General features: G+C 39.0%; 1 protein-coding gene across 2 annotated transcripts; it reads left to right on the top strand.

Annotated features, from left to right (window-relative positions):
• The first annotated feature begins 2,689 nt into the window (after positions 1 to 2,689).
• On the top strand, positions 2,690 to 12,259 carry SNRPB2 (small nuclear ribonucleoprotein polypeptide B2). 2 transcript variants are annotated; one of them, XM_072409593.1, is made up of 7 exons: positions 2,690 to 2,764; positions 5,564 to 5,646; positions 6,625 to 6,797; positions 9,557 to 9,697; positions 10,253 to 10,306; positions 11,362 to 11,450; positions 11,952 to 12,259. In XM_072409593.1, the coding sequence occupies exons 2-7, from the start codon at positions 5,583 to 5,585 to the stop codon at positions 12,109 to 12,111; spliced, it is 681 nt and encodes a 226-aa protein (XP_072265694.1). In that variant the 5' UTR covers positions 2,690 to 2,764; positions 5,564 to 5,582; the 3' UTR covers positions 12,112 to 12,259. The 2 variants fall into 2 exon arrangements, with proteins under 2 accessions (XP_072265694.1, XP_072265696.1); XM_072409595.1 differs by lacking the exon at positions 2,690 to 2,764 and adding an exon at positions 2,915 to 2,955.
• Positions 12,260 to 13,682: the final 1,423 nt, after the last annotated feature.

Here is a 13,682-nt window from a genome sequence, read left to right as displayed (position 1 = left end):
TGGATAGTAGAGGGAGTTAAAAAAAATGTGGCCATTAAAAATTCGACATTTTATCTGAAAAAAATTGCATTGTGTTACAGTTAAAAATTTTAGCTGGGTGTGATATGGGGATTTGGGGCAATGTTACATTTTTTGGATGTGTGCATTAAAGGAAACTAATAAACTAGTCCATTTCAGTGAAATTTTCTTCAGAATCCCATTCCTAAAAAGTGATTTTATTGGCTAATAAAGATTTGGAACTTACAATTAGCTGATGGCCCGTGATAGTCAATTTATTATAATAGAACCAAACTAGAACAAAAGAAGATTGACGCCGTTTCCCTACCTGTTTGAAAGTTCTCCGGGGCAGGGTCCTCCTTCTGTGTCTGTCTGTCATTTGCAACCCATATTTAATGTACAGCACTGCATAATATGTGGGCCCTATATAAATCCTTTTATTATTATAATATTATTAATAATAAAATAATTGATGATTTAACATAAAGATGCAATGGTTTTATATGTTAGGTTTTTTTGTAGTACCATAAATGGACTCTCTGTTTCCACTTTAGTCAATGGCATCTATCATGTTTTAGCCACACCCAGCCAAGCCCCACCCACATGGCCACACCCAGTGTTTAATTACCCTTTTTGGCATTTGTAAATGTTGGGAGGAATGTGTCCTTGCTGGGTGGATCCAAATCTCACAAATTTTGGACATAAGGAAGAGATCCTTCTTTTAGTGCCACTTTTTAGCTCAAAGCGGAACTAAACCCAAAACAAAAAATACACTTACCTTTAATCCTGCAGGTCCCTCGATGGCGCTGGTCCTTCCTGCGATCCGGGCCTGCGTCATCCTGGAATTCCTCTTTGTAAACACTATTTTCATTTTTTCCATCCTTCTTCTTCATCAGGCTTCTTGGCATATCACCCAATCTCCCACTGCACAGGTGCGCGATTGGTTGACATAGCTCGCTATAAAGGGGTAAAAAAGAGAGCTGATCTTACTGCGCCTGCATGAGATGGGCATCTCTTTCGCCTAGGAGAAGAATGCCCCTTCCGCGCATGTCTGAGATTAGGGCATGCGCAGAAGGAGCAGCCAGAGCCTCCCAGGATGCATGACAAAGGTTTGCGTGTTGCACTTAAAAAAATAAAAAATTAATAACACTTTCCCTTTACATAAAAGGGTTGTCTGCCCTTTTATGTAAAGTGAAAATGTTAAGGAGGAGCAACACCAGGGCCCCATACTTTCCCCAGCCACAAGGGGCAGTGTGCCCCACATCTGCCATTGGCTCAAAGTATGTAAGCAAAAGTCATACCCCCTCCTCCATGTCCCTTGAGACTTGAGGGACCTTAAAAAATGACAAAAAAAAAAAACTGCACTTACTTTTCCAGATGTGTTCCCTTAATCTTAGCTTGTTGTTTAATTTAGACTCCAATGCAATACAAAATAATATAAAATAAAGACAAAATAAATAACTTGGAAATTCAACTAAAGATTTTTTTTTTTAAAGATTTTTTTTTTATGTTTTATAAAAAAAATTTTCATTAATAAATTTATAAAATTTTGGACATATTTCGGTGAGTTATGCAGTAATTGGGTTAATTATAAGGAATTATTGAGTAATTTGGTGAATTATAGCCTACAATCTAAAATAAATTTCCATGCAAAAAATGTAACACTTTTTGCATGGAAGTTCGGAAAGAATTAGAACACCTGGGGTTCGCGTACGCGTCCCTTGGCGATTCCTGAGGATGTCCGTGCATGCGCCCGTCGACGGGGGTCGTAGCGGGAAATTCAAATATTTTGTATTGGAATCAATACAAAGTCCTGTATCCAATCCAATACAAAAAAATACAAAATATATTTATGTGGTTTTGTCTATAGGTATGTGATGTTGGACTGTTGATGTTTTAAAATTTACCACACTAGGGAGGTGTTTTAGAAAAATATATTACTATATAGTATACCGAATTATTGCATTTTCAGTATTTTTGATTTATTTATGTATTCTTTTTTAAGCTGATTTTTGTGTTTTTTTATTTAATTTTATTAAAAGTATTTTTTTTTTTTTTTACGATTGTGTGTTTTAAACTTTTTGTTTATATTCATATATCTACTAGACCCTTGTTCGTGCATATTTCTATAGGTTACAGGTCTACAATGTAAAAAAAAATTTCATGAAAAACAGTGTACTGCTTTTGGTACAGAAATCTAGACATCAGTGTAACGCCCAGGAGGTTAAATCAGGGACAGTCAGGATCAATGCACAACAATGTGATTTCCTTCTACTACCTGTTGTGCCTCAGGGGTGTAGTTGTAAAAAAAAGAAGATGGGGCACGGTAATAGTAAAGGCTGTTCATGGCGAGTGTGCAGGCAGAGCCTATAAAGGGGTACGCGTCCCCATTCCCGAAAAAAGTGAGGGCACAGTGTGCCCTGTCCCAGTACACCCCTGGTGTCAGGGACGAGAAGGAAAAACATGACTTGGATTCTTTACACACATTAAATAGGTGTTGTCTAGAGAGTTAATTAGCTTTGCAGTAATCCTAGAATATTAGAGGATTTTATATCACATAAACCTCTTGAATCCCAGGCCAATAAAAAAAAAAGAAAAAACTCCCTTGCCAAAATCAAATATGGCCGCCGCAGCTTCACCTATGAAGGCGTCACCTATGTCCACGTCACGTCTCCTGCCGTAATTTGTAGCTACAGCGACTACTGGGGAAAAGTGACGTAGTGACGTCAGCTCGTTGCCGTAAAGCGCCGGACAGCGTGTGTGCACGGTGAGTAGAGGGAGTTTTACGTTCTCTGTGTTTTGGGCGCCTTTTTCATTCATTGCAACAAGCAGGACGGTACCGGCGATACCGGGAAAGGGAAGCCCTGTATGTGAGGATAAAGGGAACCTATCTCCACTGAGTATAACTCAATATTAGGTTTGCTCCTCATACAGGAAGTAAACAATCCCTCATTCGGGGTATGTTTGAATGTCCGGTGTAGTCTGAGGAGCCCTGGCATCCCGGACATGATTTGTAATGATTATCACAGTGTGGCAGGTGTTGTGTTTGGTACCCCCAGAGCCCCTGTGTGAGGGCTGTGTGCAGCTACATTGATTTCTGGGCACATGACACAATATACAGGCCATTGCACAATCTTCCTGGAGGTGACCATACACTATGCACTCTGTACAATATCCTATAGGATTATCATGCAATATGATTGTACAATCTTCAGACATATCTAAATATTCAGGTCTAGGGCCTGCCAGCTGAATACAGATTGTTTAAATGAGTTTTGATTTAGCTGCACTAGATTGTACAATCAGATTGCATATTGTGTGGACTGCATTAGTTGTAGCAAAATCAATTCGCTTAACCGAATTTACCTTTCTATGTAGCCTCTCATGTTACAGAAATCATTATTGTATTGTGACGTGTGTGATCATGTGCAGGACGTTAGATCATAAATTTCAGGTGAAGCAGAATATCTTTACATACAGAAAACTGTACTGCAGCAGTGTTCTCCCTAGATACTTTGAGCTGGGTGCACCACCCGGCACGTTTCAGTAACCACCCGGCTGTTTTTGGGTGATTACTGAGAAGCTTGGTCATAATACAGGGGCTGCCACCCGCTTACAGCTTCTTCCTAAACTCAGAATTTTCACTTGCATAAAAGAGTAGAGAACCCTTTTGTTTAAAGTAAAAAAAATTGTTTGTTAGTGCAACACCCCTGAATTCTTGATCACCTAGGCAATCAAAAATGAATGAGAGCACAGAGCATATTTCTCAGAGGCTCTGGCTGCTCCTTCTGTGCATACCTTTCATCAATAGGCACAAAAAACATTGCCGATTTCATGCATGCGCAGTGTGAGATCGGGTAACGTAGGAAGAAGAAACGAGGAAGAAAATCCCTCTGTACCGGGACGATGTCTGATACTGGGATGTGATGGAAGAAACCTCCCATTGGATAGACTAATCTGTGGTATTGGGTAAGTGTGATTTTATTGTTTTGGGTTTACTTCCGCTTTAATGTCCCCCTTTTCCCAGCAACATGTAATTCAGTGTTCTCCCAAGCCCCTTTTATCCAGGTGCACTACCCGACACCTTTAGCTAACCACCCAGCTATTTTTGGGTTATTACTAAATAGTTAAAGCATACTTAAACTCATGCCTGAGCAGAATTAGCCCTTTCATCAAAAGGGGGAAAAAAAAGCCGCATGTGCAGTGAGATCGTCAAGTTTTTTCCCAAACTTTGTCACTTCCGATTTTGCGCCTGTGTTGAATGACGTACGAAAAAGAATGCAGAAGAAGAGGAGGAGATTCCGTCACCTGGGGCACCGGCCTGAAGACGGATGCTCGGACAACGCGGGACACGATGGAAGAATCCCCTGGACTAATCGACTGTGCTGCGGGATTAAAGGTAAGTGGATTTTTGTTTTTGTAATGGGCACTTCTTTAAGTAACAATACAGGGGCTGCCACCCGCCTACAGCTTCTTCCCACCCGGCTCAAAAAAATGTCTGTCAAGCACTGGTAATTGTTGTTTTCACCTTTATCATTTCATTCGGCTGCCCGGAGGGAGGAAAATACCTGCAACATCCATGTGATTCCTCTTTCTGACGGGACGCTGGTGATTGGCACAGGAAGACCCTTCTTGACCCTGCGTATAGCTACATACACTAGATTATTGTTGCCCCAGAAGAAGAATCGTGAGTGGGTGAAAATCTGCAACGTGTACAGCAGTTTCCTTATTCATGAACAACTGAGTAGAGAGGACACAAAGCTGCCACATCCTCATCCTCCCTTCCCCCCCAGATCTGGGCACCACTGTGTGTTCTGCACTCTGTTCTTGTGTCATTGGAAACAATCCAGAAAGATAATTTCCATAGATATTAATCTAACTGGTGTAAGACGTGTAAGCTCTAAAGTGACCCAGGGCTTTTGCCACCTAAACACAATGGAGGTGCAATGATGGAAAGGTGAAGGTGTGTTGCTGTTGGGGGGAAATAAAATGTATTCTTTGCTTCCCCACTTTATGGCTATTTCGCAACTTTGCTTTCAGTGTCCTCCCCTGAAAGGTTTTTTAAGCTGGGTGGGAAGAAGCTGTAGGTGGGTGGCAGCCCCTGTATTGTGACCTAACTTTTCAGTAAATACCCAAAAACAGCTGGATGGCTACTGAAAACATCCCTGGCCCGCCACATATGGTCCATTAGTAGTCATGATCAGTCACTGCAGTAAGTGTTGGAGTTGGCCGTGATGGGCTGCATGACTGATAAATATGAATATGTAGAAGATGGGTCAGGAACAATGCTGCACTACAAAGAAACATTGCCCAATATTCCCGACCGAGTCGGGGCACTAAAACTGATGCAGGTATGTGTGGACCTCTAGGTCTGAACAGGACCTCCATTGGTTTGGATATAAAATGATCCAAGCTTTGAACTTAATTGTTTTTTTTGGAATGAGTTTGCTGAAGTGGATGAGGACCGGAGTTCTGAAAATGTTGTGTGAAGCAGAATAAATGAACAGCTCGTATGCTGTATATGTCATTATGTGTTATACTGATCACATTATATGCTTGTCCCCAGGTTGGCAAAATATCAAAAAATGGATATCCGGCCGAATCATACAGTTTATATCAACAACCTAAATGATAAAATTAGGAAGGAAGGTAAGAAAATGTATAGTTTAATTAGTTTTATGTTCACGATTAAATATTACTTGAAATTTTAGTTTAACCTTGCTCTAGCCAGCAGGTGAAATCTAGGGTCATGTTCCATCCTAACCTTATCTGCATTGCCAAAAAGCTTATTGCTTACAGAGATGAATGGCTAAAGCTTCATACACACACTATATCAGTGTTTCTTGACCTTTGTATCATGCGGCAATTCTTGAAATGTGGTCAGTGGGAAGAATGCCTCTTACATGCTAGCCAGCAAGTAAAGCTGCGTACACACTTTCAATTTTTGTCGTTGGAAAGGATCTTTCACGATCCTTTCCAACGACAAGGGAGTGCACGATGCATGAACGGTGCTGTACATACAGCACCGTTCATGCTCTATGGAGAGGGGAGGGGGAGAGCGACGGAGCGGCACCCTGCTGCGCGCTCTCCCCTTCCCTTTCATTAGGATCGGCTGTCGTCCATCGTCCGTGGATCCGGCAGGTCGGTCGTCCGGACGATGGACGACACCGACTGTACACACGGCAGATTTTCGCCCGATAATTGGCCGATGCCGATTATCGGGCGATAAAAATCTGACGTGTACGTAGCTTAAGATACCTTACAGATACCTAAATTGCTCAAAGAACCCCTTGCAACCTCTGGAGAAAACACTGCTCTAGATTATTGTATATGTATCATGGACCTAAATGGACAAGCGGGGTTGGTGTAAGGATACACATGCTGGATTTTCATCTGCATTTCTAAGATGATTGCAGTCATTTGTCGAGGGCAAAAATCTAGCATGTGTAAATCTCACTTGTTTATGTAGGGCCACAATACAGATCCCCACTAGTTCACTATACTATCCCCACTATATTATTCACAGTATAATATATAATGTTTAGTGTGATAATCATTAGGCCTAATTTGTTAAGTAAATTGCTGCTCTTTTTTATATCTGCTGTAATAATTTTATCTTCTTTTTAGAACTGAAGAGATCGCTGTATGCACTTTTCTCCCAGTTTGGTCATGTGATGGATATTGTAGCTTTAAAGACTATAAAGATGAGGGGACAAGCCTTTGTAATATTTAAGGAGCTCAGCTCGGCTACCAATGCTTTGAGACAGCTACAAGGATTTCCATTTTATGATAAACCAATGGTATGTCGTGTCGTGTTCAGTGCTACTTCTACCTTTTAAGTTGTTTCAATAGACCTCTATGAGAGTCTTCTTTTTTGTTTTTTTTTTTGATATGTTTGTACAATAAGGAAATATGGACTATTTGCTGAGGCAGATGCAGGCTCCCTATGCTGACCTTTTGCTAAAAAAAAAATTACATTCCCAGACTTCTTTTAAATGTACTCATGCACTTCTGGCCCAACCAGCAGCCACAGTTTTTAAATTATACGTACTTTAATAATCGATGTCATTTAGTTATCCCTTGTCTCCTAGTGAGCAAATATTGGATGCAATGCAGCAGGTAACCCAATGCATGGGTACAATTTAAAGCAGCCTGGAGTAAGGATTTAAGATACGGGGTGGTTCCTGACAACCAGTACTATAGAGTCTGTATGCTATTTACACCAAATTAAGCCCAGATACGTAAATTATTTTGAAAAGGACTTCATTATTATTACTAAGGTATTTTTACCAATGAAATATGATTTGCACGTATAAACATAATACTAAAAAATGCAGATCACTTATTTTTGATGGTCCAACCACGTTTGTGCGAGTCATGAAAAAACATGTCTATGTAGGTTCCCATTTATCCAGGTCATTATATATCTAGTAGTAGTTGGGTCACATTAAACCCCCTGGCGTTCTAATTTTGCCTTTTTTTTTTTTACGCAAAAAGCGTTACACTGTTTTGCATGGAAATTTATTTTACATCGTAGGCCTATAATTCTTTGGCATAACTCACCGAAATATGTCCAATATTTATTAAATTTTAAAAAAAGAAAATCTGTTAAAACAAGGGTGCAAAAAATACTGAAAACTGTAATATAACTGTACAGTAGCATGTGTAATATTAAATAACTATATATAAGGATTACATTGTATTGGATTCAATAGCTATTTTCTATTGAATCCAATACAAAATTATTTGAATTTCCTGCCGCACCTCCCGCACACAACTTGACACATGCACCGATGTCACCGGGAAAATCCCCCATGTTTTTTTAATTGTGTTTTTTTTGTTTTTGTTTTTTTTTTAACCCCGAGCCACACTTAGGAATACTGCCAGGGGCCTTAAAGTGAACATGTTCTTGTAATGTTGATGACATTTTGCAGCCTGTCCAAACTGTTTCATTTGATCACACCAGTTGCTGCGAAACGTCTTCAGCATTACAAGGATATGTTCATTTAATTGTGATTTATTACTCCTGGGTTTATCATGACACAGGGTTACTGGTAATCCCTTAATAGAGACTGCACAATCAGTAATAGAAAAGTTGTAATTTCTGTAATTTCTGCAGACAGAAATTGACATTCTGCTTGGCATTATTACTTATGTGCTTTATTAGCTAATCGGTGTACAGATCAACAGTTCCCTCTAGACCTGTTTTAGTAATGTCCTGGATTTCATACTTTTTTGTGAATTATTTCCAAGTTTTACTATAGTTCATGTGTAGGTGGAAGTGCCTAAAGGGCCCATTTATATCCGTGTGTTGTAGTAGTGTCTTGTAGATGGTAAGACAGAGCACCACAACAAATGTCGATGAAATTAGAAGCTTATACTCTCTGTACATCAAAGTGATCCTTCGCTGCCAGAGCTCTAAAGCTTTGTAGACACATCAGATAATCATTATGCAGACGAGCAGTTGTGTTTGTCGGGCAAAAATCTGACAATGTGTACAGCAGTCCCCTGACGTGTTATTCATCAGATGTGCCATGCTGGACTATTGAACAACTTCTGTTCACTTCTATGGTGGAGAGCACAGCAAGGTGCTTCTTGCCCCCCTCCCCCCCTTTCTCCTCATGGAACAGAACAGTGCTATATGTTCATCGCTTGTTTATCGTTGGAAAGGATCTTTCATGATACATACATACATACATGTACATACAGTGCCGTTCTGCTGAATTGGGCGAGCGAGAACGAGCGGCACCCTGCTGCTCACCCCCCTTCACTTGTATCACGATCGTTTGTCGTTCATAGATCCTCCAGGACAGATCCATGAATGACATTGAACGAGCACTGTAAACACGCCAGATTCTCCTATACCAGACCTGAAGCCGAATCAGCCTCCCTGAGATAATGGCCCTGATTTATTAAAGTTCTCCAAGGCTGGGGAGAATACACTTTGATCAGTGAAGCTCTGTGATCCAGCAAACCTGGAATGGATCTGGTCCAGAATTCAAAACATTTGCTAGCAAAAGCAAATGATTTTAGGAAATCCATTCCAGGTTTTTAAGATTACCCAGCTTCACTGAAGAAAGTGTATTCTCTCATGCCTTGGAGAGCTTTAGTAGATTAGGGCCTATGAAGGTAAATGAGTTTAACCCTTTTAGGTACCTAAATATTAGGGTGGCAAATCTATAGGAAAATTTTGACTACAGTTTCCTTTAAATGCACATTAAAAAATTCACAGCTGTCATTTTTGAGTTATTAGCACTAAACATGGTCTGGACATTTAAAATGCAAACAATTCTGGTCATAAATGGGTAAGTATAAAAATAAAAAATATTTGCAGGTATGTGCAGTATTTACGAGTTTCACCCATATTTATAATAAACCTAGTGGAAACTTTCATAATTTATTATCCTTGCAGCCAGAACCAGTCAATGTTTAAGCTTGCAGGATTCTGACTGATGCCACTGGAGAATCTATAATTATGTGTTGCTTATTTAAACATAATCTAGTCTAGCTAATGATATGGCACATTTTTAATTAATAAGTGAAATCTTGTGTCCTGCAGAGAATTCAGTATGCAAAGTCTGACTCGGATTTGGTATCCAAGATGCGTGGAACATTTGCAGATAAAGAGAAGAAAAAGGAAAAGAAAAAGAACAAACCTCAAGACCTGGCTGCAAATGCTGCAAATAAAAAACCTACACAGGTGAGAGAACGCATCCAATAAATCGGTGCATATTGTGTTTTGTATTTTGTAAATGACCCACAGAGTGCTTATTTCTACCGAGCTCCTGGGAATTATGATGTTTCTAGGGATAAGAATCTCTGTATGTTTTCGGCTATCTACATCCTCATTTACATTGCTGTGCTCATCCTCCTGGGTTCTAGCAGATAAAAACATTGCCCCATCTGCTGTCAGCACAGCCAGTCATTCACTTCCCATCTGTGAGCTGATGTCCATTGCAGTTTTTAGATCTGTGGACACAATCTAAATGCTTTATTGGACATTTTGTTATCATGTAATGAATCCTTGTAAATAATAATAAAAATGTATGCGAGGACTACTCTTTGATGTAAGCAAAGTATCCCTTTGAAATGCGTAGGTTGATAAAGGCAAATGCCTATCAAGGTTAATCAGTTTGTTTCCTATAACGGCCCATCTATTGTATTCAATACAGAGTTACTAATTTGGTAAAGTACTAAAGTATATGTGGGTGCTTTGTGAATAAAGCATATATTTATGCAATTTTGCTGTTTTTAGGTTCCGGGACAAGAAACAGAGAATGCAGCTCCAGGAGCAGGACTAAACCAACAGGTAACAAAGTGCATGTAGTTTTATAGCTTGCACTAGGGAAATCGACATTGTTTGTGTTACGCATAAACATAAAATATTCAGAACTCATTTTTTGCATAGAGAAGACATTAGTTTCTGTTTGTAATACAGTCAGCTGCAATGTTCAGTGACATTTACGTTTACTGAAAAATAAGAACCAAACAGTAGTTGGTTTTCCCATTTCTTAGGAGAAAAGAAACATTATAATTTAACTACCAATGCTGTGTTGACCATATTCCTACTATACCATGCTGTGCTTCAGACTTATTTATTGAGTGTTCATATATAATAAGAATTGTGTACTATTCCCCTAAGTATAGGTAACAAAAGCTGTGAAGGCTCATTTCTGTTTTTGCTTTATTATCCTATTAAATTACTTAGATATTAGCTTGTTCTGAGGAAGTGTAGTTCCACCCATGCTAAAAATACTCATTTCCTGGTTTTCATATTTAACCAGTGGCTTTACCGCCATTTGACTGGCAAACCTGAAACAAGTGTTCAGATTACAAGATCTGTTTTTGTGATGTGCATGCTTGTTTTCAAACTGTGGAAGCAAGGAATCGGGTACTTTTGATAAAGAGACAATCAATGTTGCCCTCCAATGCCTAGGAGAGGGTTCAGTTTGTAAAGTATGGCTGTACAGCTGAAATCATGAAAGGTGAGCAAACAACCACTTTAACAGGTGCATTTAGAATTTTTACTGTCTGCAGAAGAATAGATACCTTTATTTAGTTTGTTTGCATAGAAAACATATTTACCAATAAGCTTAAAATCACATCAGCCCAAAATTTTGAAAAAGTGTATGGTGTAAAGCATCTCATACTATCTAATCAGAGGTCAGGGTGCTGTGGTCAGCCCAGTGTAACCTTTGTTTTGATAGGCTGTGGGGGGAACTACATTGAACTCCTTTTAATTTCTATTGGGTAAACCTCTATGTGTAGAAAATGCTCTACAACATTTGTAAAGCAGTGCAAAATGTAAATATATTTGACTTGTAAATGTTTTTTGGTTTTTTTTTTTTGTTTTTTAATGATTAGGTGCCTGACAACCCACCAAATTACATCCTGTTCTTGAACAATTTACCTGAAGAAACCAATGAGATGATGTTGTCTATGTTATTTAACCAGTGAGTATTGTCCATTTCATCTCACCATTGGGTAATACTTTAGTGTTCTGAAGTTTTAAATGAAATGAGACTTGGGATGGCAGGCGGACAGCAATGATTGTTATATTTCTGTTTTGCAAGATAATGTGTGGGGGACTTGGGGCCTGCTGCTTCATATTTACCGGTTCTGTGGGCTGGAATCACTTTCAGCTCTGCAGCTCCTAGTCAGAACCCACTGGTGGGACACCTACTGTGCTGTAATAGTTACCAGTTGACTACATTTTGTACATGTTGTGTTTTGTGAACAGAACCCATAGTAAACCTTGGATTTTGCACATGGTTTAAGTGTAAGCCTGCGTTTCTAACTTGGAAGTGAAGTACCCTGAAAAAAGATGCATCCACTCCTCACACACTGTAGTACATAAACCCATTAGTTCTATTTGGAATAATCATATTTAGCCAATGTGGGCATAGTTGTGTAGTATTGGACTTTTATTTTTTTTATTTTTTTTTCCCCCGTAGATTTCCTGGCTTCAAGGAAGTACGCCTTGTTCCCGGAAGACATGATATTGCCTTTGTAGAGTTTGAGAATGAGACCCAGGCAGGATCTGCACGGGATGCACTTCAAGGTTTCAAGATTACACCATCTCATGCTATGAAGATTACATATGCTAAAAAGTGAAAACTTTCCATTTCTGGACTTATTTAAAACCTTTTATTTCCTTTTATCTTCAAGAATTCAAAATTCCTGTTCAAACATTGAACTCTTTTAGTTATTGGTTTATGTCAAATTCACAGTTTTGTACAAATAAATGTTTGGTTTTTTATTATGTATTTTCTTAAACTTGAAATGAAGACTTAACAACTATTATCTACACAAGCTGTGCCCATTCTTGCTAAAAATCCTGGTGTCCTTTTTTTTTTTTATTTTAAACCTACCATTAAACAACTTCTGCACTTTGGCCATGGGTAGGAATGCCTAGGTTATGCTACTTTCGCTGCTGGCACAAGGTGGCCGGTCCTATATCTGCTCCTTGCACAGAGTTGTAGTGATGTCATTTCTACTTTTTTTTTTAATTTTATTTGGATTTGTGGAGGTTTATGGTGCACAGCATGTGGATTGATATTCTTTGTGCTTATTGTAGAATATATTTATTTTATTTTTTTTTTACTTGGAGTTCAGCTCTAACTCATGTCTTTTGTGTCCTTTCCTAAAGGACAGCAAGAAGGTGCATGGCTGTCATCATTATCTTGGCTCTTCTACCTATTGAGTAAGCTAGAGCAAGCAGAGAGGCAGTGAAGTCAGAAATGTCTGCACTCTGGCATGCTTGTACCAAGTCATTTACAGTCTAAGCTGCTAATGTTTAAATGAGGAGGACAACCTCATAATCTGCATCTTTAAACATGATTTAGAGCTAAAAAAGAAGTGTTAAAAAAGCTCATCCTATTGTCTGTGTGATTTACATAACTTACATAGACCCGTGCAAAGTGTTACATGAAGAACTAAAAACAAATACCAGGGTATGGGGTTTTTCTGTGATTCTTTAAATTCAGATCAAAAATTAGTGTAAAAATTTATACTAGTGAACAACCAAAAAGTTTGCATCATTCTTGAGAATGGTCATCTTCATGCAATATCCACAGCATGGCTAGATTGTCATAAGGGATGCTCAAGTTTTTAGCATTCTTTGCAGATATCTTCATTTATGTATTTGGAGTTGATCACTGATTTTTGTTTCCTTCAATGTGTACTTCATTAGGATTTCTCACTAAGACACCAACCTAGATTAACCACGCAGTTCAAAATTACATTTAGGTCCATAAATATTTGGACAGGCAACTTTTTTCTATTTTTGGTTCTGTACATTACCACTATGAATTTTAAATGAAACTACTTGAATGTAGTGAAACTGCAGACTTTCAGCTTTAGTTCAGTGGGTTGAACCAAAAAATTTCATAAAAATGTGAGGAACTAAAGCCTTTTTTTTTTTTTAAGTTGATTCAAGGCGGGGGGGGGGATGTGTGGAAGATTTTGACAACATGTGGTCAAAGGAGCTCTCCATGCAGGTGAAACAAGCCATCCTTAAGATGCAAAAACAGAAGAACAGAACAGCTCATGATCCAAAGCATACCACATCATCTGTAAAACATGGCGTAGGCAGTGTGTTGGCTTGGGCGTGCATGGCTGCCATGGGACTGGGACATTAGTGTTATCCATGATGTTACACAGGACAGAGGCAGCCGAAAAGAATT

This window comes from Pyxicephalus adspersus, chromosome 4 (genome assembly GCF_032062135.1).
Source record: "Pyxicephalus adspersus chromosome 4, UCB_Pads_2.0, whole genome shotgun sequence".
Taxonomy (NCBI): domain Eukaryota; kingdom Metazoa; phylum Chordata; class Amphibia; order Anura; family Pyxicephalidae; genus Pyxicephalus; species Pyxicephalus adspersus.
The sequence above is the reverse complement of the archived record's forward strand: the minus strand, read 5'-3'. Positions and strand labels throughout refer to the sequence as shown.